The sequence below is a fragment of the Nesoenas mayeri genome, assembly GCF_963082525.1.
Source record: "Nesoenas mayeri genome assembly, chromosome: 10".
NCBI classification, from domain to species: Eukaryota; Metazoa; Chordata; class Aves; order Columbiformes; family Columbidae; genus Nesoenas; species Nesoenas mayeri.
This window is the reverse complement of record NC_137560.1, coordinates 12770334-12795917: the sequence shown is the minus strand read 5'-3', so window position 1 is coordinate 12795917 and position 25584 is coordinate 12770334. Positions and strand designations below refer to the sequence as shown.

General features: G+C 37.6%; 1 protein-coding gene across 1 annotated transcript in view; it reads left to right on the top strand.

Annotated features, from left to right (window-relative positions):
- Positions 1 to 25584, top strand: part of CNTN6 (contactin 6) — a gene marked incomplete at both ends in the record, with an annotated part of 113624 nt that overhangs the window by 39965 nt on the left and 48075 nt on the right. Inside the window, 3 exons of the mRNA XM_080350247.1 lie at positions 9669 to 9764; positions 17967 to 18170; positions 19844 to 19946. Of these exons, the coding sequence (XP_080206373.1) occupies positions 9669 to 9764; positions 17967 to 18170; positions 19844 to 19946 (403 nt within the window). The remainder of the gene's footprint in view (positions 1 to 9668; positions 9765 to 17966; positions 18171 to 19843; positions 19947 to 25584) is intronic.

The window sequence follows — 25584 nt, the reverse complement described above, 5'->3', positions numbered from 1 at the left end:
ATATCAAAGTGTCCTTTCCAGACTCTTCTGGCCCTCCTGATGATCCTGGCAACACATTACAATCTGCATCTTCCCATAAGCAGGTGAGAAAAAATTGCAAACTGCAATAGCAACACTCCCTGCAGATCAGTCCTGTCTGGAGGATGGAAATACTGCTGTCATCTCTCCTTATGTCACTAAATCTTACAGCTCTAATTTGCCTTTTGGACTTTTAACCACAGTTAAAGAATCCATTATAACTACAAAAGCAGTAACTACCTCTCCCTATGCATGAGTAGGTGGAAAGCAAAGTTCTGAACAGAATGAGTTACGATAAATATACCAAGAATTTAGTTTATTACTTGGAAACAGACCCCATATTTTGTCAAAACTCTGCCTGGAGTAAAAAGAAACTGAACTTTCATTTGTCAGTTTTGATTGCTATGGACACTTTGTGCCACTGTTCAGCACTTTCTCTGGCAGTTCCCCATGGTGGAAGTCTACATCAAGGTCTTTTCTTAATGGATGCTCTCCATGGACAGACCCAGTAGCCTCAGGCATATTTGCTTTTTTGCTCTTCTTCACAATGTTTTTGCACAAAATTAGGAAAAGCATGGCGAGAACCTGATATACATTGCTGAAAGGGGTCTGTACACTGCTCTAGCCACTCTGTAGTGGGGCACTATGTTTCCTTCAAGGCTACTTTGAGCAGAATATTTGCAGAGAACCAACTAGAAGTGATGCAGCTTATTCACTGAAAGACCAAAAATGCTGCAAGACCTCACCTACGTTCAGCTCATCTTTCTACATTTGTAGAGCTTTCCAGTCTTTATTTCTTTACAGAAGTCTGTGCACACACAGGCTCTCACAGGCTTAAGGAAAAGCATGAGACATCAACCACCATTCAACAATGCTGAAGCAGTAAGCCTGGAATGGTTTCACCTGTTTACTGACAGGACAAGGCAAGGTGACAATAGCATTTCTATTTTAAAGTTCAGATACTATAAGAACAGATTATGGAAATATCCAGACCTTCCCAAAGACAGAAAGAACAGCTAGAAATCTTAAAACCAGAAAATATAGGTCTGTCTACATAATAAAGGGGTTTGCTTTCTCCATCATTCCCTAAAGATCTAAATCTGCTTTGTGTTCTCAGAGCCCATCTAATGTCTAATACAGAAATGGCTTCCTTTTTCTTTTTAAACACACAAAGTGAGGCTGATGGTAGCAACATTCCCCTTTTATATTTAATGTCATGGCAGACCAAGCAGCATCAGAATTCCAAGCTGCATTTTTATCTCAAATGTTTTTAAACACCTCTCTCAGATTATCTAAACACCACCTTCAAGGCTATGTTTTATCAGGACACTTTGTTAAAGCTGTTTTGCTTAAACTTTCCTTATAAAAAGGAGTCTAGCACTCTTTTACAGGAATTCTCCATATACAAAAAGAGACATACACTACAGACATATTGTAAAGAGCATTACATACAGTGAGCTAGTAAGATAAAGTAATAATAGGGAACATATGAGTATTTGAAGATTATCTTTTAGTTATATATTACTTCCTATTCTGTAGTTCTATAAAAGTGTTTATCCTAAATCAGCCCATTGCAAGTTTTATCGGAAATACAATATATGTGATAGAGATATGGTAGGTAACAGAGCATCTATAGGTCCCAGAGCTGCTAGATTCTGATAGATAAAATTTAATATTTTTGAAGGATAAACCCAGCCTTTATTTGCAGTCTGGGTGATTTTCTTTTTATCTGCTCTGCTTTCATTACATACAATATGCCTTAGATCCCAATAAATTATCAAATGAAACATCCATAACGTCCACATGAGCTGCTTCATTCTTTAGTGTGACAAAAAAATTAAGTTACAGTTGGATGCTTTCAAGGGAAAAAAATACTGAATTAAGTTATTGGAATAAATGACCGGCTTTTTAAATATAAAAATAGTGAAGTTGATTAGTTTTTTTTTGCAGGTTGATCCTGTCTAATACAAAGGTTTTGAAGTACAAGATAAACTTCTCTATTCTGTAGCTTATGTTCAAAACAGAGGAACAGTGCTTGCCGTCGGTAGTTCCAATGGTGTGAAGAAATAAGGTCACAGGCAAAGATTCTCTCAGTAGGCAAACCACATCTGGTACATAGAACACACAAAACTGTAAATCTCTGTTTCCAAATATGCCACTGAAAAAACAACTAATAATATATACCACACCTGAAATCCTACTTTAGAAGATTCACATTCAAAAATCCTTTACATCAATCACTCAGGTAAATATTGAAATTCCTGTTGGAAGGTAGTCTTTGATGGCTTTGCAGCTGGAATGAGTGAGATAAAGTGGAGGCATCTGGGGATAACCCAAAGTAATTCTGCAAGAAGCAGTTCCGTGCTGAATCAAGATCTCCAAAGGGCTGTGCAGGAATTTGTGGAGTGCTGGAATATGGATGAGCATGCTGATTTTGTTACACACTTTCAGTGGTGCATGAGAGCCCTCTTTTCCTTGCCATTGTTTTATTGTACATATAAGTGTAGATTATATTGTCGATAGCAGCATTATAAAGAGGAATTCATGGTCTGAAGTGGGACTATGGGGTTTTCAACAGGAGGTACCCAGCAAGACCCTGGACATGGAGGTAAACAGGGCTCCCCACAGGACCCTGGGTATGGCGGCTCACTGCCAACAAGAAGGTCAAGGTCCAAGGGAAGGGACAAGTTCATGAACCAACATATACCCTGGGAAACCAGGCTTGTTTGGAAGTATGGGCAAATAAAAAGAAAGAAGTCAGTTTTGGATAAGAGTTAACACCCCTGCCAAGAAGTAGTTTGACACAGGGAGACAGGGCCATCTCCAGTGTAAGTCAGACAAACCAGTGTACTTCTGGCATGCACAAATCTGGGCTGTGAGACTTAGACTAGGGAGAGAAATGCATTTTTAAGAACACTCCAATCTGGAGAAAACTCATGCAGACAGCAGAGTGACTCTGTGATGGCAGGTGACAAATGAACTCTGCCATGACAAGTGAGAAAACTGTTCAGGAACATAAAATATTAAAAATATATTTCTTACATCTTCCTCCCTTTGAGAGGGTTAAATCCTTGGATATGCCTCTGGCCTGCAGATGGGGTTTACAGCAAGAGCCCTAAGGCTGCATCAACACTTACTGCTCAGTGCAAGTCCTGCGTTCAGTTCAGAAAAGAGCTTTAATGTTTTATGCTGCTAACTCTACAAAAGTAAAAAAAAACAAAAACCAGATGCAGACCAGCACTACAGCTTCACAGCATATGTTCCTTCGCACTGAGTTTCTTGGTGCATGAACAAAAAAAAGTCAGCTAAGGATTCCTCCCCATTTAATTTCATTGTGACCTTCCATTTTTCCTCTAGAGAAGCTTGATATTACTTTGTAAAGGGCATTTTCACTCTTTAATTGAAAAAGACAATCAGGCTGTGGCAGAAATTATTGTTGCCCACCTTGAAAATTAGTGCCTGGCTTGGCTATTCGTACCATTTAAACTGAACTGAAGATCTGGGACCCATGTGGATCCTAAAGTGTAAATTACAGTTCCTCTCCCCTTAGAAGTTCCAAAGCAATTTAACTAAATAAAGGAGCCCTGATGAAGGTCCTGGTTTGAATACGCAGCTTCAGAGAAGGACAAGACCCAGCAACTGTGCTTTTCACTCTCGATTTGGCAGACTGCTCTATCAGGGCAGAGAGGAGCCAGGCTTAGGGGCAAGATGGCAGTGGGGCTTCTCCTGTTGGCCTTCAATCAGGGAAAAAGGAGAGAGTAACTTTCTCTTTTAACCAGGGTGGGATGCAGTGTTCATCTCAGGTAGAAAACCAGAGCAAAACTGAGAATTTACAGGGTTTTTTTTAACCTGTCCTGGTGAAAAGAGACACTCAGGTGTTGCCCAGGCTCATCCCGGCTCAAGCATCTTTGAGTTATACAAACGCTGTGCTGTGACAACACTGACAAAGCAAAGGCTCAAAGGTACTTTGAATGGGGAAGAAGCAGAAGAATTCAGTAAGTGTTTAGTGGAAAATGCAAGTATCAAAAAAAAAAAAAAAAATCAGGAAATGGGAAATGCTAAGCAGCTTTCAGACACCTTAGAGATAATGCTGCTCTTAATCTCAAAATTGAATTCATAGAAAATCAATTAGAACATATTTAAAAATTGAGATTAGATGGCAAAGGGAAGAGATTAATGTATTGACACTGTTATCAAGACAAAGGAACGGTCAGAGTTTTTTTAGCAAGTTTAGTAGAGTTCTGAAAGCTGAAAAAAGTTTGTTTTCCAGTGAAAGTTGTAGAAAATTACATTAGCCATCCCCCTTTGGGAGATACTTTGAGAAAGATATTTCCAAAACACTGAGAAGCAGCAAGAGACATGGCTAGAATTGCAGGAGGTCTTGCAGGAGTGGTCTGAACAGATGATCGCAATCTTTTGGCAACAGACACAATCTGTACCTAAAAGTGGCTTAGCCCAACAAAAGTTCGGGACTTCCTCTATGTGAAAAAAATGCAAACCCAAAATCTGGCCAAGTATGGGACTTCCCAGAATTTGACATTGTTTAAAAGGTCCAGTAAGTTCCAGTTTTTCTACCTGTGGCTATAACAGACCTAATTGCTCTGAAACAGGCTTCGAAGTCACACCCACACTTACCTGTGAGCCACCTAATTATAGTCACAGGCAAGTGAAGGTAACATTGTCAGCTTATAACAGAGGTGTTAGAAATGCTTATAGCAAGTGATAACAATGAGCTTCTTTTAAAAACTGCTAAGCTTGTAATTTTTATGCCATTTCCTAGTGAGAGCATTTCTGTTGTGATATATCACATACAGTGATACCAATCATACTGCAATATATCATAGCCAATAAGAGAAACAGAAGAAACTGGAACAGATGCAATATATCACAATTTGCCACAGCCACATGGAAATGCAAAGAATTTTATTGATTTGTCCTCGGGAGCAAAGCTAATTTGTAAAGTGCTCCTACTACTAGATCCTTAACATTTGTCGCACATTTCAATAACAAATAATTATATTTATAATATTTGGGATTATGTAATGACAAAACATTTACCAAAAAAATCAAAAGTTCAAGAAAGCATGAAATTACATTAATTCAGATAAACCACTAGTAATTATACAAAGTGATAAATTGGACTTTTCTTAATTATCTGTAACAATTTTGTATATTAAAATATCCCAGTTATCTTGGTTGCTGTAAGACAGATGCCCTGTGCTTGTTCTTAAAATGGACTGGTTTGGAAATGCTACACCTATCCCTGAGCAGTTTAAGTAATTTCAAACATTATTGGGAGGTTGAAATTAATTAGTTGCTACTTGAGATTGGGTTTTTGTTCCTATCAGACGTATTAAAGTAGTTCCCTAATCCAAGGAAATCTGACCATGTCTTCACACATTCTGTTGTGCAAATTAAACTTACTACTAAAACTTAAGCCAGTTTTATATTAAAAAAAAACTCCACAACCAGATGTGTAGGTAGCAGTGGTGGTGAAATTAGAAGATATCAGCAATTATGTCAATGCTGGGATTTAAAACACTTAAATACTGTGCTGCTAAACCTATTAATTAGCATATTAACACAAGTACTTGAGCAGGAAGTATGCATCTATCTCCATAGATCATCACTTCAAGTGAACACCTCACCCACTGCTTGTGGGTTTGCTTGCCGTCTCTCAATGTCAGCTCTGTACTCAAAGCTATATCAATAATCATCTTTACCCCAAAATACTGTGTTTTTTTCCCACCTTTTTATTGTAATTGAATATCTATGCTGAAAACTTTTGCAGGCCATATCACTTACTGCCATAAATCAGCATAACTTCCTTAACCCCAGTGGGGTACTATTGACTTACAGCACTAGAAAAAAGCTCTGGCCCATTCCTTCTCTCCATTTTCTCCTTCATGCCTGGTAAAGAGCAAAAAGCCTCTTTCACCTCAAATATTCCCACTTACATCAGAGAAAGCCCTGTCATTCTCTAATTTAGTCTCCACAAAATGCCATATGTTTTGCTTGTTCTGAGCACATACCTTTCTTGCTTAGGTCTGCAAATGTTCCCAACTGAAAATGACTTCTTGCCACACACAGCTGAGTCCATATATTTCTACTCTTCACTGTGAAGAATCACTTGTTCACCTAAGCATGTTGCTTAGCCTACATGACCTCATTATCACATCCAACTGATTAATTGTGCTATACCAATACTAATCTACCAACATGCACAGTGCTAGAAAAAAGTTGGTTTTTTTTGTTAAAGTTTGCAGCTGAGAGAGCAATGCAGTGCGAGGGAACATGTTCATAAAGTGAGATCAAGACAGACAAAGAATGGAAGGAATTATATAGAACTAGGTGATAATTTATTTATAGAACTCTGCAGAAACACTGAAGTTAGCAAATATACCATCTGTTAAATAGTCATATTATTCCTAAGTGCATATTAGCAATCTAAATGTGTGCCAAACACCCGATCTTAGCGATCTTATTTGATACTCTTTTTGACAGGCAACATTATGTTTTATTAGATTGTGTCATGTTCTGTTATAAAGCTATACTAGGTAACAGTAGCTGGAAGAACTGAGTGGTTGTGTTTTGTTTGTGTAAATGGCTGCTCAGGGCAAGGTGTAACAGCCAGATTTTCAGAATAACCAGAACAAAGTAGAATATCTACATTTATATTCATCTTCAGGTTTTTTCCTTTATATATTTAACACATTTTAGATTGCAATTAATCATTGAAAATACCACCGCCACCCCCCTGAGAGAAGAATGGATGCAAAAATCTTTTGGGCACAGAGATTGCTTCCAGCAAAAAGAAACATCATTTCTAATGGTCTACCTCTTTCTTTATCACTCTGGGCTACATAACAATGATAGACAATTTTATAACTCGTTACTGAATCTCATCTAAATGAGGTGTCATAATATTTCATAGGAGATGCTGCCTGCCTGGAGAAAAGGTCCAATAAAGATGGTGACAGAAGACTGACTCCACAATGAGTTATTTTTACTCATTTTTCTTTGTTTTGTTCTTTCAGAGTTTGTTTTTTGTTTGTTTGGGGGTTTTTTTGTTTGTTTGTTTTAATATGCAATGATTCTTTATTACAGAGAGAGACACTGCCTAAATTTATTTTCTACAATTATTTATCAAAATCAACTTCAGAAAAAAGATTATTCCTGTTTAGGCTACTAAATTTTTGGGGAGTGGGAGCCTCTAAAAATGCAGCATGATGAAGACTTCAGAGTCAAGCACTGGAATGGGCCATCTAAAAACATGTCTAACCCTAGAGGTCTCTAACAATGGGTTAAATAAGTATCTATTAAGGACATCAGATGCCTTTGCCTGTCATGGGCCAGAGGAAGAGATTAAATGGCCATTTATGTGCCTCCATACAGTAAAAATGATACCATGACATATGCAATTAAATTAAAAATTGCTAGCCACAACTTATTATTTTTCAAAATCTATTCCAATTTCAGAGTAAAGTATTATATAGTTAATCCTGAATTGCCATGAAACCATTTTTCTACTGCTGCACTGCACTCCTTTCTTGGGTGCCTAATAAGTCAAATTTTGTTCTCAACAAAAAAGTAGGTCTGATTTACCTTAGCAGAAAGCATTGGAAACCATTAGTTATACTACATATATTTTCCATACTGCCCAAGAGGTTTTTTTTAAACTCAGTTTTTATGTAGAAACTGCACAATTGGCTTTGTATTAGCAGCTCAAGGAAAGGGAAATATGACCATTTTTGTATCAAGTGCCTGAATCCTAAGAGATCTGAATGTTTTGCACCTTTCCAATCTTTTTTTCTATTTGACATAATAAATAGGATTTCCCCCCATACAAAGCTCACTCCTCTCAGAACACAAAGCCCCAGGGCAGGCAACCCAACCAAATCCCCAGGTGATGTCTTCGCATCTGGCCCAGGGGCCAGTTTTCCACACAATATATTGTGCTGGCCTTTTCTTTCTCAGAAAACACTTAATCCACAGGAAAGAAAACAAAAAGAAGAAAGTTGATTAATTTTCTCAGACTGAATTTTGAAAACAAGTAAGGAAATCCACACATTTAGAGACTGGACCAATAAGTACCTTGTAAGTATGAACCCAAAATCTGGTCGGTCATATTACAACCATGCACTGATTTAATTTCCAATTAGTATTACAGGTGGAAAAAAGTAATTTTTTTTTTATCAGGCCTTTGTCTTTTGTCCCTCCAGACTATGCAGACTGCAAGACAGAGATCTAGCCAGCAGGCAATTAAAAGAACATCAGAGTTTAAAACACTTTCTCAGTGTATTGACAGATACTATCCACTGTAGCTATGACAGCGTGAGGAGGTGCTACAGCTGCCTAATTCAATTCAGTCACCTCAGAGTAGACAATGTCTTCGTAGGAGACAATATACAGGACATGAAGAGGAGGAAAAGAAAAATTAGCTGTGTAAAGTTCAACTATGGGGGCGAAAATTGATATATTGACATAAATAGCTGAGCCTGTACAGGTAGTAATCATTATTGCTTTGACCAAAAAGAACTGTTTCTCCCTACTGAAGTCTGGATCAGATTCAGCTGATGAAAAATGGAACAATTGTTTGAAACAAGAGTCTGTAACACGGTAAATAAGCTTAAGGCGAGCAGTTTGCAACACTACAGTATAAAGAGTTTTAAGGGGAAGCTGATGTTATTTATTATATTAAACCATTTTGAATGTATTTTAAACAATCTTTTTCCAGAGTACACTGACAAAATTAGTAAGTCTCATGAGAATGAGAACTGGACCAAAGAGTAAATAATCATTTTTTTAAAAAGTAAATCTGTTGCATCACATTTTGTAATTGAATTAAAGAGAATGAGACTGATAATACTTACACATCTCAGTGAAATGTCAGAAAGCAGAGGAGATACAGTGTGGTGTTAGATTTAGTAAAAAAAACCCAAAAACCAAATGAACAACCACCACCAAAAAAAAAACCCAAAAAACCCCACAACTTCATAGCCTTAAAAATCACAGACGAGAGACAGGCATGGACATGGTTACACAGGAGGTTTCCTTAAACCATCACAATTTCCTGCTTCCATCCTCCCTCTCCCCCTCACAAGCAGTGCTAAAGTTTGTTCAAGTCAATTAAAATATATCCACTTGCTGCAGCCAGCTTCAGGACAGAACAGACTCATTAAAATACAACATGCTTTAATAATAATTTTAAAACACTCTGTGGGAGTCTTGATTAATTATCACTTTCATATACAGAGGAGCATACCTGCTTTTTACTTCTGTTAAAAAAGGAAACAACTTTTTTTCCCTAGCCATGTAGGTTGAGAATCAAATAAGTTCAAAAAAAAATAAAAGCTAGAAAAAGCCGTAGAATAATACACTGGCTTTGCAGTTAGGAATTGTAAATATAAACTTACAGGGTTAGGGTGTAACTTCTTCACAATTGGTTATTTCATGATTTTCAAAGTGCTACATACTACATTGGATGAGCTAATTTTCCATACAGTGTGGCAATCCACATACTAAGATTATATTACATTAAAACATGTAAATATGCTTCTGAGTTACACAATCATTGCATGGCTTGGGGTACAGTTAGGAATAAATCTGACCTAATAACTGGGTCTTGTTTTCTCCTTCTCTCTCTCAAGATCTTGAAAAATTTGAAATGAAAACCAGAAGCACAGTGTCAGTCAGAGAAGGACAAGGAGTGGTTCTACTCTGCGGTCCTCCACCGCATTACGGAGGTATGATGAACAGCTCTACATTGTGTGCAGCCTGAACATCAACTGCTCTAGCTCAGAAGTCACTGATTTTAAGTATCACCTATGCAGTTCCTTGCCTGATTAGCGCTAGAATTTATTTGGGCATGAAGCATATAGGTTTACAGGAAAGTTGGATTTCATTATTTAAAGGACATGGAAGTTTGTACTTCTTTAGGGGCCCTTATTATTCTCTGAGGGGCTAAAACATGTCCATCATTTATTGGGTATGACACAAGCAAACAAATCATTAAGATCTAAAAGATTATCTCCTGACATCACTGGTTATCTCAGCTTCTTTCCCCATATGGAATAGCTGCAACCAACAGCAATTCTTCCTGCATTAAAACCCCTTCAGGTTTGAGGGCAGTGACTTTTTTGCCTTTTAGTTCTTGCTACTTCAATGCTGCTATTTGAATCCTGCATTTTACTTATTAAATGTCATGAAAATTTGCCTTCTATTCTTGAATACCTGGAAATCACAAAAATCATCAAAATATTTAGATTGGAAGGCACTTCTGGAGAGATAAACTCCCTGATCAAAGGAGGTCTGATAAAATCAAGTTGCCTGATAATTTTCAGTGCTTCAGGTAAGGAATGAAAAGGATTTTTCTGGGGAATTGATTTGAGGATGTTTTGCATCTTTTGCCATTGCCTACTACTGCTGCTGCTTCCTAACCATAAGTCTGTTTTTGAGGTTTTCCTTCCAGACGAGGTAAAGCCCAGGTGACAAGCAGCTAACTAGTAACACAGTTAGCATTGTATTTCAGATTTTTAATCTAATACACCCCCTAAACACAGAACACAATTTTCCTTTCCCTCCTTTTTATAGGTGTATTACCTCCTCCAACACCAGCATTTACAGAGCAATGCGAAGGCTTGAACATGTATGTTCACTGCTGTTGCCATTTTTTTCTTGAAACTTTTTGTACCTACTGGAAGTGAGAAGCTCTTGAGCAATCTTAAGACTTTTTTCCCCCCAAAATAACAGTGACTGTTGCAAGTTTTGAGCCACATACATTCTCAAGTCTCCTCCAGGAGTGTTAGAACCCAAATAAAAACTGCTTCAGATCTTTTGAAGTCTGGAGTTCAGAACTATGGTTTCCTAACATAACTACCTGAAGATAATAAGATATTTTTTCCTGAAGAAACAAATGTGTATTAAAAGGGGAAATATCAATAGCATAACTACTAAATTGACTTGTTCTGTGCTGAAAAAAAAAAATCAGCAGATTTTAGGTGACTCATGTTCTGCTTTCGGCAGGAGTGACCACACATGCACAGTTATCCTTGTGCTAGTGCCAGCATCCTGCTCTCAGAAATGCTTCCTCAATTTTTCTTAAAGAAGCAGTGCTATATGACAAATTCCCTTGAGAAGGTGAACAGTGATCTGTAAAGAGGATGCAGTATTTCAGAGATGTAGAGAAACTCATCAATCAATTTCAAGCCCGCAAGTCTTGAACATAGAGGAAATGTCAGTTCTCCTAGTGTTTACAGCCATATGAAAGAAGTATATAAACAAGGAGATGAAGTGAAACCTGGTCCTTAAGGGCAAAAAAGGCTTGAAAGAGTTCCTGAAGTGTATCAATGGGACATATAGAAGGACAACACATCCATCCTTGAGTCCATAAGCTATATATTTTCCTATTCATCAAATAATAATTTTACCCTACAGCAGGAGGAATGACTAGAAGAAAGCATTCAGAACAAATAAATAGTTAACAAATGAGTTCACTGCAGATTAATTTAACTGACAAAATGGTATCCATGAATAAAGCCTTTACTCACAGTGTTCTGTAACCTAGAGATGTGAGCTGTTGACCAATAGGCCTGAAAAATACATTATCTGAAATAACAAGTGTCTAGAGAAGAGAAACTGAGTTCTTTTGTCATCCATAAACACTGTATTTGTGATCCAAAATCATATACCATGGGAATAAATTACACTGTATCAACTATGGTAAGTTGTATACTATCTCAGGATGCTTAGGAAGTTGTTTTTATTAAAAAGGATTGTGTATTTACTTTTTTTTATTGAAACTCTTGCCTCTGACTCCATATCTACAGGAGAAAGGATTACTAGCCTTGTGTACAGCTTCCATTACAAGTGTTCTGTACTCTAAATGTGACAGGAACTTATTAGATATTTAGGAATTCAGAAGATGTACCATACTAGTGGCAAAGAATTGCCTTCCCTATAGTATTAACACAAGTAAGACATTGCAAGCTGTATAAGGTGTCATATACACTAGGAAACAAAATTACTCTTAGAACCTCCTACCAAACTTTGTAGATACAACCCGTAAACAATTCAGGCCTTTTACTAGTATGAACATTTACAAAGAAACTGAGGTTAACTCTTTGGGTAGAAGACATCAACTATGCTAGTGGAAAAGAGCTTTCAGTGTCCTTGAACAGACACCCAAGGGATCCAGAGCAGATAGACACAGCCCTTCAGGTGTTCCAGCTGCTTCTTCCCCCTCCAAAGTCCAGACCTGGTCTGACCTGTACACCATGTTGAGGGAAGAGGAAAGAATATGGTTCTCATGGTTACTGGCTTTGTTTTCCTCTGGCTTGAAGACAGAAAACATCTGTACAGCAGGTATTTGAAACAGCTCTAGTTAACATAATTATTTTGGAATAGAATGGACTAGCTTCTTCCCATATGACATTTGAGAAGTAGGGATAGATATATAGAATGAAAATTCAATAAATATTTCTATTACATGTGATATCTAGAAAAGTGTTTAATTTATCTTTCTACCTCCCGCAACAGAGAACAACACGCTACCAAGCTTATCTAACCCTCTACCACAGTCTGAAGTTAAACTTTCTGCTAGGTTTATAAGAAAGCAAGCTCTGCAGATACCATTAGACCGCTCAGCTGTTTGTCATATGCTGTAAATACATTTCCACATTCAAAGTATATAAAACCTTTAAAGTTTAGGCAAACTTAGTTTACTGATACAGCTAACAAGAACAGCTAGCTTACTGCTTTCTGTATATTTGCTTCTTAACTGAGATTACACTGATAAATTATTTCTGTGTTATAAACAAAAACATGTTATTTTACTCAACAGAAATTAGAGAATGTATTAAGCAGCTAAACAGTCAAAAACAAGGAAAAAGTTCAGAAGGGTTACTTCAATGATATTAACATCTTTAGACCTTAAACTAACTCCGAGAAAAACAAAAAGCTCACCTTTGAAAGGTACAGGGTACATTTTGGATAAAAAAAAGCATTAAAAATTTGCTAGATTTAATTAACAAAATACCACAGCTTTTAAAAGAAAGAATAAAGCTGCCACAAACTACCTGACCCATCCCAGACTCTCTATTTCCTCATGTAGCCCCTCCTTCCCTATTTATGCACCGGCAGCTCTCCAGCCTCAGCTATTTTTATTTATGAGGCTCATTAACACACCTTATAGAGTTCAGCATGTGGTTTTCCTTTGCTTGTTAGTGAGGCTCTGGAGTGCAGGGGTGGGAAGATAAGCTGTGTTTCTTTTTTTCTGGGAAGTCTCTTTAGCTTAAGTTCTTCAGGTCAGCTGCTTTTTTCCCTTATGTAATATACATACACTATTATTTGATTATTAAAAAAATAGTGAGCAAGAAATAAAGAGGAGTATGTAGGCAGGAGGAAGGAAGTTTGAAGAGGCTTCCTTTGCTGTAGCTATATATGAGCTTGACCTGACTATGATTAAGAACTTGCTGCCTAAGTAGTGTTAATTAATACAAGACTGTGGCGTGGACTGTTATTCATTTATTTTCTTTAAAGTGAAGCCTGGTATAAGGCCTGTTTCCTTCAAGGTGGCTCCCTGCAGAGCTTTAAGGAAGTTGCTAATCTTGTTAGGAGCAGCATGATCACTGATGCATTTACATTTACTTTTGCATAAGAGCTGCTAAGGTTTGAAGCTGAGATGCTGAATCTGTAGGCTTTTCTCTATACTGACACTACTACACGAGGGTTACACTAAAAACAAACAAAACACTCTAAAGGATGTGGGAGCTCTGTAGATCTGCTTAGTGGGGGAATATGCTAATTTCTCAGCCAGCAAAAGGGTGGGGAAGGAGGTGCACATGAAAGCAGTGGGTGAGAAATACGGGGTATGTGGAGAGGATGAGATGAGCGGTGCTGCCTTATGTAAAAGGGTCTTTGACTTCAGCCTTGGGTTGTTTCTGCATTTTATATAAAAGTCACTTCATAAAATACATAATCTTAAAGTGAATGTTTGAAGCATATCTCCCTTTATAAAGCAGAGTGCCTTAGTCATGGGTTTAGAGTCCCTTTTTTTCGTCTCCTATTTCTTAATGCTCCTATGAATCTTTAATCCATTCCTGCCAGCTCTGGCAGGAGGGTGAAGAGTCTCATCCCAGAGACCAGCCTGTAGCTGTTCTCCTGCAGAATGAGCAATATTGATTTGAATTTGCTCAGGCAGAGGAAAGTGCTGAAATGTTATATTCCCTAGACTAGTATATCAGAAGTGATTATCAGCTGCTCTTCTTTCCCAGCTGTGCTCTAAAAGTGCTCACAGCTGACAGGTGGAGGCAATGCTCCTCCTGCCTGGCCAAGCTCTGGGTTTACCTATCAGTGCTTGTCTGGAAGGTGAGGTGGAGTTAACCTCCTTTTGGGGACCTCTATGAGGAGAACGAAGATTTACACCACATAGCCATCTGCCTTGGATTAAAAAAAGTGAACAAAACACACCATAGGATTGCAGCACTTATAAAATAGCTTATTCTCTGACATATGCATAATTAAGAATACATTGCTGTAATTATCCCTCCACTGATATGTATCCCTTCTGAAGTAGAGGCAGTTCTGTGCTCTTCAAGGTATCTTCTTTTGAGAGCAAATATAATTTTCCAGTCTTCAGTGCTCAAATATGTTAATGTAGGCTGAGATCAATCTGCTGTACATGTGAAAATGAGCGGTACTGTGTTATTTATTATGTCAGCTAGATAGAATTAAAATAATGAATTAGCAAAGGTATCACAGTGATCAGTATTGTTAAAACTTGTCTTGAAGTGTGATCCCAATTGCTATCCATTTCAGAAATCCTGTTGTTCAAATAGAAAACAACAAAAAAAACCCTAAACAAATAATTGTACCTTTATTTGTTCTTCCATAAAATAGCTGGTAACAGCAATTTCCAAGTTAATTTTAGCTAGACTTCGTTAGCAGGTTACTGTTGCTTTATGGTTTCCCTTCTAAGCCTCTACTACCTTCTGTTCAGTAGTACTTTCACCAGACTCTTCCTTAGCTGCTGATTTACTCATGTAAAACAGTGTAACTCAAAAACTGATGGCACGGACCTTTTAGTATTTTCTTTTGTTCATTCATTGAGTCTGCTCCACATCTGATTTATTCAAAGTGACCCAAAATGGAAGTATTTAAGTTATAGTAGCTTCTTTTATAATGTAATCTTAGATTTTCTAGCCTTTTACATCTGTTGATGTTGTCACTTAACTTTTTAATAGAAGTCCTTGTGTAAGGGTATTATGCCTGCTGGTATTATGCCTTAGAAGTGGAAAGAAAAGTTTCATCTCCAAATTCTAGTTCCTTTCTCTTGAGATTCCTTCCAGCTCCCATTGAAGTCAATTAAAATTAGGGTTTCTGCAGAGTTTAGTGGAGCTGAATTAGGCTCTAGGCAAGTATGGCCTGCGGATTGGTGATGATGAACCTGCAGTTAGAAGAGCCGTGGTGTTTATATCCTGCATACTGGAGAGAAAGGGGATTTAAGTATGAAAAGGAGGGGCCTACACTTGTTCCCAGTTAATGGGAAAATTCATCAATAGGCCCTAAGGCAATGGTGGAATACAGACAGGGAGAGAGTAACAGAAACTTCAGAAGAGAAAGTCAGCTGGAACCCCCTGAGAACTGAAATCAGGACAGACAAGGACTGGCTCTCTTTTACTGATTAATTAATTCACAGATTGACCTCATGAAGAATGCCTGTGTAGCATAAAGTTGGTTTTAATAGAGTTTTATTAGGATTTGTACACTCTATCCTACGTAGAAAATTTAGTTGCATCACCAGGTACTACAGCAGGAAACTGTTTTTTGTTTTCATGCCATAAGATGGTTTGAAGGTTCTTCATTTGGTGTTTTAGCAGTTACGATGGTGCTGTGTTAGACTGGGTCAGTGCTTTCTTCAGCCCTGTAATTGACAGCACCAGAACTGACTTTTGGGAAGGGAACCTGCAAACTAATTTTTCTTATTTTTTCTTGCTTTTTAATTTACCTCCAGTTTACCATTAGATACACTAACCTTTCATGGAAATCTGTGCATCCAGCTATCAGTGGCTCAACCTCTCAGAGCAATTTTGTTGCATATAAGCCCACATGTAACTTTGTGTAGGTCTAGGTGAGAAGGAAAGCAAGGGACATCAGGGCGCCAGCCCTTGTGAAATCTGAGGAGACTGCAGTTCCGAGGTATTTCTTTCATAGAAATCCCACTTTTACAACATACTGTTTAGTTGAACATAGATTAAAGTATTTACCATACAAATCATCTTCATTTTTTTTACAGTCCCTAACTTACAGATTAGAGACCTTCAAAGAATGCGTTCAAACCAGAGTTTTTCCCTACACCAGTCGTTTCAGTCTGTTTGTCCAACCACACTAAAAAGTCATCAAACTTTGTACTTGAGACAGGAATGTAGTCTGTAAGTAGTATATCTCTGGAAGACATGTCAAGTCATGGCTATATCACTTGTATCTAGCTAAAGACTGATCCTCCCTGTGGAAAAATCCACCCATCTCCACATTTTCTGTAAATAGATGCTTTAACCAGGTACCTAAAAGTATATGTTTGTGAAAATGTGAAAATATGGTGGTTTTATCTTGCATGTATGCACATTTATGTATACGCACATGATGTATTACACTATTTTAGGAATTGTTGCATCTTCTAGGTTTACTGTACATCAGGAAAAAAAAAAAAAGGCAGCAAAAAAGCTTACCATTAAGCTGTAGTAAAACAGAGCCTATTGCAGGATTTAGCAGAGTATAGAAAGTGTCATTGATTGCTCCCTGGAGTTGCATCATTTCTAATGAGAGTCCTAAAATGTTAGAAGATGATAACATAAAACTCCACAAAACTACTGGAGTTTGCAGACTTATTACCATACTGTATCCATGTTGTAACTGAGGGGGGGAAAGAAACGTAAATAATCTTTTTCAAATGGGATTGTTGATGGGGAAAATGTGTAAAAATGAAGCTGTTGGCAGAACACAGTTAGCTTATGAATTATACATTTAATTAAGGAAAGCTAAACTGGTAGATTTTGAAACTTCTGATTTACTGTGCCTTATTAGAGACAGAATTTCAGTCCTGTTCCTGCTGTCGGATGCCTGCAGGGATGCAGAGCAGCCTCAGCGTGGGGCTTGCAGGACAGCTCAGGTGTACCTGTGCTGCAGCACTGAACCTGCTCACTGCTGTACTGATGGCAGCAGAACAAGGCTTGGCAAAAATATCTTCTGAAAAGCAGGGTTCTTGTGTGGTAAGCTCACTTGGAGATCTCCCCTTCCAGGGTGGGCTAGTCAAATAAATTAAAGTTGCATAGACTATAGACATACTTTATTAAGGTATGCTTTGTGAAACACTGCATTGAAAAACATGGTAGAAAAATGTTAGGAAATCAGAATATGATGAGAAGGACAGAGCAGGTGTAAGTATGAAAGATAAAGAGTCAAATGTGCAATAGGATCAAATATTAACTTATCTCCAATATATTTGCATGTGACTGAGCTCCCCCCTTCATAAGAAATTCATGATAAAGCCATGTTACCAGTTTCATTTTTCCATATTCAGAGTGAAGAAAGGAGCTATAACAGTGACCAGCAACTCTCTCTCTAGATGTTCAGAGGGAAAGTGTTATAAATGGGAATTATTCACTAAAACAGTTTTCTCACAGCATTGCAGCACTGCCACTCCTACTTAAAAGCAGACTAGGCAGGAAAATGAAAAGTAGCTGGGGACAAAACTTTTGTGACCTTCTGAAGTGGCTTGAAATGAGTTTAAAACTAAAGCAATGCTTACCTTGCCTTGGCTAATTTGTGCATCTCCAGTGGTTTGCCCTCTAACTGACTCATTCTTTCAATGGGCAATATTGCATTTAAGCACTAATGGGAAGCAGATTATACTGGAAAGGATGCATGATATATATCTGGTGTTTTTCTAGGCTTGTCCTATACATGGATCTTCAATGATAATACCTTATACGTTCAGGAAGATAGTCGCCGCTTTGTTTCACAAGAAACGGGAAATCTGTACATTGCCAAAGTGGAGCCATCAGACGTGGGCAATTACACCTGCCTTGTAACAAACTCGAAAGCAGAGCAAAGTGTGCAGGGGCCACCTACTCCTCTCACTCTCCGCAGCGATGGTGAGTTATCTGAGCACACTTGGCTAAAAACATGCAGCACAACACTAAAAAGTCCATCTCCAGTTCCTGGAAACTGATACTGCTGTACATCCTCATGGAGGTAAAAGATTCCTAGTAAATAGTTGTGCACTGGGACACGATCCCACAGTTTCTGCTGTATTGAAATGAGATCTGAACTGTCAGGACAAGGACAATGAGATAAACGTATGTAAAGAAAACAGTCATAGAATCATAGAATAATTTAGGTTGTAAGCAACCTTCAAAGGTCAATACCATTGAAAAGTAGCAAGAGGATGTCAAATGGTGTGTTAATATTTTTCATCTTAGACATGCCTGTGTTGAGGTTAAAATCCAGCAAAGCTTCCTAAATTGATAGTCTAGGTGTAGCTCAAATATCAAATCTAGAAAGCTGTTTCAAAATGAGACACTGAGGTGAGAAATCACCTGCACGTATACAAATATCTTTCTGGCAACACTTCTAATTAAATGTTCACAGTGAGAAATACATACCTAGGAAATCTTTACACAAAGTTTGGTTTGGAAGTTTGCTCACCTAAATTGCAATATCCTTGTACTGTTTGCAAAGCAGTGGCAACAATCACTGACAAAAGTCTGTATAATATTAGGTTTATAGAATAAATAAAACTCAGATGTCCGTTATGGAATAATACTTCTACCAGGAGAGTGTGCCACTTTATAATATAATCAGATAATGCAAAACAATGTTATAGTTCCACAGCTCAAAAGTTAATAATTTGGTACAAACTGTGATTGTAAATGCTTAAGATATTTTCTGACTATTTTCTTCCTTTTTATCACTCTGCTTTGTTACTTTTCTCAGACTTGCTCTGTCGGTCTCTTCTCTTCTTCTCCCATTTACTTTGGTGGCCGCTGGATTTGGTCCTAAACAGGCAGCTTCTAAGGCAACGATGCAGATTGCATTTGTAATATTAGCCAGTGGGGGATCTGGGCAAAGACACTATGTGCAGGAAAATGTCTGATTCATATTTGTCATTACTGTTGTAATGAGTTACTCTAGAAGATGCATACACATTTAAGAAATTTAGCTAAAAGCTGAGTTTGCTAACGCAATTCCAAACCTGCTGCAAAATTAAATGCCCTAAACTGATACTGGATTATCTGTCATTTATCAGATGTTCAGCTAGATTTTCAGATGTGATAATTTCATCTAATTACATCAGTCTTTCTCAAGTCTGGAGCTCATGTTTGGATGTTTTAAAGAGGTTTTAAGTGTTTCACAAGTATTTTGGACACATAATTCCATAATTCTCTCTTACACCCAGAATCTATCCAGCATCCTGAGAAGTGGCCAATGTTAAGGCATGGCTTCTTAACACCTCTTGACAAGGGGTATGAATGTCAATTATCTCTAAAATCTTAGTGCAGAAGTATACCATACTTGTGCATCTATGACTTGTGTAAAGTCATGCTCTTCAGCTCTCCAATGCATGGATCTTACAAATTTCACAAAAGCTTTCAGCATAGGTTTGAATTTCACCCAGCAGGCTAAGTCTGCTCTATAAACATCATGTGTTGATTACCACAGGTGAAACATGAGGCTCTGACATCATTAACACCATTCTTTCTTTTACACTGAAATTCTGTTGTACTGAGGCTCAACTGGAGTGCTAGCTGTTTTTGATGTTCAACAGGTGTGATGGGGGAGTATGAACCAAAGATTGAAGTACGTTTTCCAGAAACAACATACGCCGTGAAGGGCTCATCTGTTAAACTGGAATGCTTTGCCCTTGGAAAGTAAGACTTTTTGTTTTCATTAAAATGGGGGTTCTAACACTAGTCTACAGTGAGAAACAATGGTTCTTTCTAATTTACACGGCTGATTTTTTTTTTTTTTTCCAGAATGTGAATTTGTAAAACTTACTCTTTTTTTTATGAAAAAACAAACCAAACCAAACCAACCTTATCTTGGTTTGTGTTGTTTTTGTTTTGTTTTGTTTTCTGTGCAATGTGTTAACAAGGAAATAGAAATCAATACCATAACTGAAGTTCCCTTTAGTGAGGAACCAGAACAAAGCCTGTATTCCCTTTGGGGCAGGACCTGACATCAGGTTACAACATTCACATCCTATCTGCAGCAGAACAGGAATATCTTTCTGTGTGCCATCATTGTTAAAAACAAAACTTGGGGAAACAGTCTGTGTTTAAAGAGCACATAGACTGTCTAGGACGGATCCAACAGATTCACATGGCTCTCAGCACCTTCTTCTCCAAAGCGATGCTGAGGAGCCCTGGGAAGCTCTGGCAGTAGCTCTTCCTGCTAAAATCTAGAAATCTGTTATGCTTGCAGTAGCCTATATTTTTCCTATAATAGGGTGCTTACACTGTTGCATTAATTTACAGGAAGAGTAGTGCAATCAAATAGTGAGGGGTGCTCTATATTCAAAATGCAAGGTGGTTAACTGAATAAGTGTAACCAGCCTACAAAAACCTGTCCTTCCAATGAGCATATGTTTTCCCTGGAAAAGCTAAAATAACCTTAAATTGTTGACCTCTATTTAGTTTAAGTTCACTTTGACAACCCATTTTAAGGCTGTAAGCTTTTAAAGTGTTTAGAGCTTTCTCAGAGGTTAAAAGCCTGACTTGCAGACAGCACAAATTAATCAAATGTTCCTCTGGAACCTACAGTGAGAAATGGAAAAATAAAACAAAAAGTTAATAAGGCAGGAAATGGCCTTCCCTTTCAGATGAGATTTTTATATAAACTAATCTTGGGGCTAATTTTTATTTAAGGGTGAAAAATATTTCTACAGAGCCATATTCAAAGGCATATATGGGGGTTTTGGCCCAAAACAAGTATCAGGCTGGAATACTCCTGCTAAAATGACTTTCATTTCCAAATACTGTCAAGCTACTTCTCTTTAAATACCTCCTTAATTGTGTGTGAGTCAGTTTGAGCTTTACATTTCAAGTTGTCGTTTTGTATTTCCATCTGTTGCATGGAAAGTATTTAACAATGATACACTGACTGAATAAAAGCATTTTAAAAACAGAGTAAAAGCTATGTACAGAACCATGCCTTCTTATTAAATGGGCAAAGATAGGTCATGTTACCATGGCAAGCAGGTTTTGGCATTTTGAGAAAATCTTAAGGAAGAAGAAAAAGGTGAACTGGAAGGATGTATGGACAATGAAATCCCTCAGTGAGCACAGTACCATCTATGTTGTGCTTAGAAAATTAAATGGCTGAGAGGGTTAATGAAGCTTTTATATACATTTTCTTCTCTCTATATAGGACTGCAGCTGAAAGCAGTCCTGTCATACTTCCCAGGAGTTGTGCTATGTAAATACCCATGCCATACCATGGGCACAAATCTTTCCTTCACAAGTTTTTTTATATCATACTGCTAATGTGCAACTGTTTTAGTGTATGTGTTTGAGAGGTGCTGTTTGTGAGTAAAGGCCCTTTAGTGGCATCGCTGGATAAGCTCTCCTTTCCAGATTTTTTTTTAATAGGTTAGATGTCTCATAAAGAACTGTACTGTTTCCAGTATTCTTTTTTTCTCTCTGAACAGAGCCTGGAAGCACATTTTAACTAACATGTCAATCAGTGAAAAAGCTTTATTTCAGAGCTGGCATTTATATGTGAATAAAGCAAGAGAAACAGATTGTAGGTGAAATACTCTTAACGTATTAGATAAGGCCAGATTTCTAAAGGTATGTAGGTGATTAGTAGTATTGTTAAAAGCTCTAAGTTTCCTACATCCAGCTGTTTACAATTGCAACTAGGCACATATAAATGCAACAGTGTGACCATCTGCACCTTTAGATGCCTAAATTCCACTAAAAATTTAGCCTCCACTATTGTCTGCTTATGTTTAAGTCAATTCAGCTCAACATTTGTTCAGCTATACCTCTGATCTGCCACAAGCACTAACGGTTATTATCTCTCTTGGATTTCAAAACTGCTTTCCTATTATCCATAATTTTCTATATTCATACTGTTAGTCCACTTGTTCAGACAATGCTGTCAGCTGCTATTACCTCTGTGCTACGAGTACCAGAAATCTTTCACATCTAAGGCAGATTATAGGCGACCTGCTGTGGTTTTGGTCTCCAAAAATCTTAAACGAAAGTAGTTTCATGGTATTTAGAGAAATAGCATCTCTTTTCTATATGGAACAGCAAATCATACCTATTGGACCTTGCTCAAAAAGCACTTCCACATTTAAAACACAAGCACGAAAGGCCAGTTTTATGGCTGAGTTTTAAAATGCCTTTTTACCATTAGAACTCAAAGCCACCTAAGAAGTACTCCTTCAGCCAGGCTGTGGGACACCTAGAGGTATGTATAGTCCATATACCTCTGTTGCAAAGCTCTCTTTTTGCCTTTTCATGAAAATGTCATGACTGAGTCTCACAAGTGGTCTTCTAGTCCAGTCATAAAACTTGCTTGTTTTGAGGAAAATAAATATAGAAAAGATAAATGGTCGATATTTATTCTGGGAAGAGGGTTTGGAGGGATGGATAGCAAATGGAGAAAAGCACTTGGGACAGCTATTGACTATGAATCTTGCTTTGCAGAACAGAGACCATGAACAGTAAGATCTTTTTGAAAAGTAAATTAGTCCTCACTGTGTTGGAAATGCAGTTTGGCAAAAAGAAATGTAAGCAGCATACATCTGATTGGCACAGGGAATCTAAACAGGCAAAAAATGTGCATCATACTTAATTCTTTAAAAGAGGTAAAACTGAAATATGAAATAGTAGCTTCACTGTAGCCTGTGGCAATTTAATAGAAGAGATGAGACTTTGTGTTCTACACTAATATTCATTATGTTGACAGTGTTTAATATTATGCCAGTATTAAAAGTCATGTTTTGGATCAAGCTATATTAATCATGCCATACACCTAAATTGTTGTTCACTGTGTCTTTGAGGGGATTGAGTACCATGAAAGAGTGATGTTCAGTTGAGTTACTCTGCTGCTGTCTCAAGATTTCTTCCAAAATAACTTTTTTTCTCTTGCATCAATAAGAATAGTTTCTGGAATAAAATAAGCAAAGTAGTTTCCATGTCTGGTGCACACATTTATTAAGCTGTCTGTTTCACACTTTTTGTCATTCCCTTCCCTTGTCCTCCTCTCCTCTCCTCTCCTCTCCTCTCCTCTCCTCTGCTCTCCTCTCCTCTCCTCTCCTCTCCTCTCCTCTCCTCTCCTCTCCTCTCCTCTCCTCTCCTCTCTTCTCGAAATAATCTGTTCAGAATCCCTGAAAATGGGCCATTGCCAGCTGAGGTTGTAAAAAGCATATATGAATAACATAAACCAGGATTTCTTTCAATCCAGAATATTGATTTTTCATGGGAAGACCCCACATATTCCTGTAAATATATTCACAGAAGTTTTTCTAGAGGCTGTTAGTACAAGTAGATAATAACACAGCTACAAGTTGTTTTCAAATAATTGTCTTTACTGAACTTACATAAAAATACTACCCTTCACTTCTTCATTAAGTGGCTATTCTAGTATATTCGCAAGGAGTTTATGTAGGACGATATTAAAGGATCAATTATGGGATTCTAAAATCATAGATATACATGAATCAGTTCTTCCACCACAAGTGAAGTTTGCTGTTTTCAACCCACATTCGTGATAGAAGTAACACCTTACAATTTGTACTTGAAGGGATAGGCAAGCAGCTCTGGAAGATCCTCTTTTATGTTAAAGTGAGTGACTTGTGATCGCAGGAGAATAAGACACAATAGCAGGTTTCAGAAAACTTTGCCTCTTTGCCTGTTTCCCAAGTAATACATCAGGATGATTTGAAGTTTGAGTGTTTTAATTATGTTGCCCCTTGGATCTTAATTCTTCCTTGTGTCAGCAGTTGTTGGAGACATGATAACAGCTTTCAAACCTCAGCTTTGTCTCATTTGTTTAACTAGGCATGGTCTTCATTATCAAAGCTGTAGATTTAATTTTATTGTAAAGTGCCCTCAGATGCACAGGACAACAGATGAGGCACTAATGCAATGCATCATCTGGCTGCTGAGTCTGCTGCAAAAAGGTGGAACCTTCATCTTGGTGTGGGCTGTAGTGCTGGAGACAGATTAATTACATGTTCAGTGTGACAAGACTTGTCACCAACCAAAAAATATTTTCCATTTTCCTTTTCTTTCTGAGTTAGTAACTTATGGTTTTGTGATTTTGCTTCTTGTATGGTAGAATATAAATTAAATTAGTACTCCTAGATGCTCTGAAGGTTTCAAATAAACTGCAGATTTATGTACAAAGACACTCATATTTATGGACTGTTTTCTTATTTACTCAGGTGAAAGCAAGACTTCATCTATGAAGTGTAATAAATTTGAAAAATGTACTCATTGTTTCTTTATGTATTCCAAAACATTTTAGCCCCAAGTAGTTATCTATTTTAATCTGGTTACTGGTGGTGACTACATGAAAAAGGAGACCCACCAATTACAGGACCACCTGTAATCTGCATGTGAAGGTACTGATCTGTGTGTAGAAATGTCAGACACTGGCCTTCAATAAAATATGATGATGCAACATAATCCTGCAATAATTCATAAGTCTGTATTTATTAAACTAGGTTTCATATACATTTACCTATACCTAAAGGCCAGTTTCACTTCCCAAAGCATCAACTTGTAAAATATATAATTTCTTACAAAGAACAAGTACATTAAATTTTAAATTTAAATTCAGCGTTGTTTAGTTTTGGTTTTACCTTGAAAGGTTTCATATGGCCTGTACTAAATAGTTGCTGTTAAGAGATTTGAATATAAAACTGTAAATTTACATCAGAAGAAGGTGAAGCCAGTCAAAAACCCTGCCTTCTGCAAAATACAGTGACTGAAGATGCTGGAAAGCCTAGGATAATAAGGTGTCAGCTAAGGCAACGAAGAAATGCAGATCTTCTCGAGCTGCTGTGACAACGAATGTCTCTCCTATGGCTCATGGCACATGGCTGAGCTAGGAATCCTCCTGCAGTCTGCTCGTTTAACCTATAGCTCAGGCTGATGAGGAGCTGCTGTCCTGACAAATGAATTCCCTCTGCTGATAAAACTAGGCCACTCGGTACAAGACTGCCTGGCAGAAGAATAAAGTGCTGTTAACTATTCATTGCAATTATGCATTTAAACACAGCAAGGTTGATGAACTAGACTCAGGTTTTTATGTCATCCTGCTACAGTCAACATTAGAGGGAGTGCATTTCAAACACCCTTGTTTTTGGCCAAAAATGAGGCCAATTTGCCTTGAAACATCCCCAAGGATGTCATTATAAGCATGTGGTGTGGATAAGGAAAACAGGACAGCATCTTCAGCTCAAACCTTGGTAAACTTGACTTGACAAGTTGACAGAAGGGGTCTTTTTCCACAGAGCCTTGCCTCTGGCCTTGGTGTCACTGCAGACTT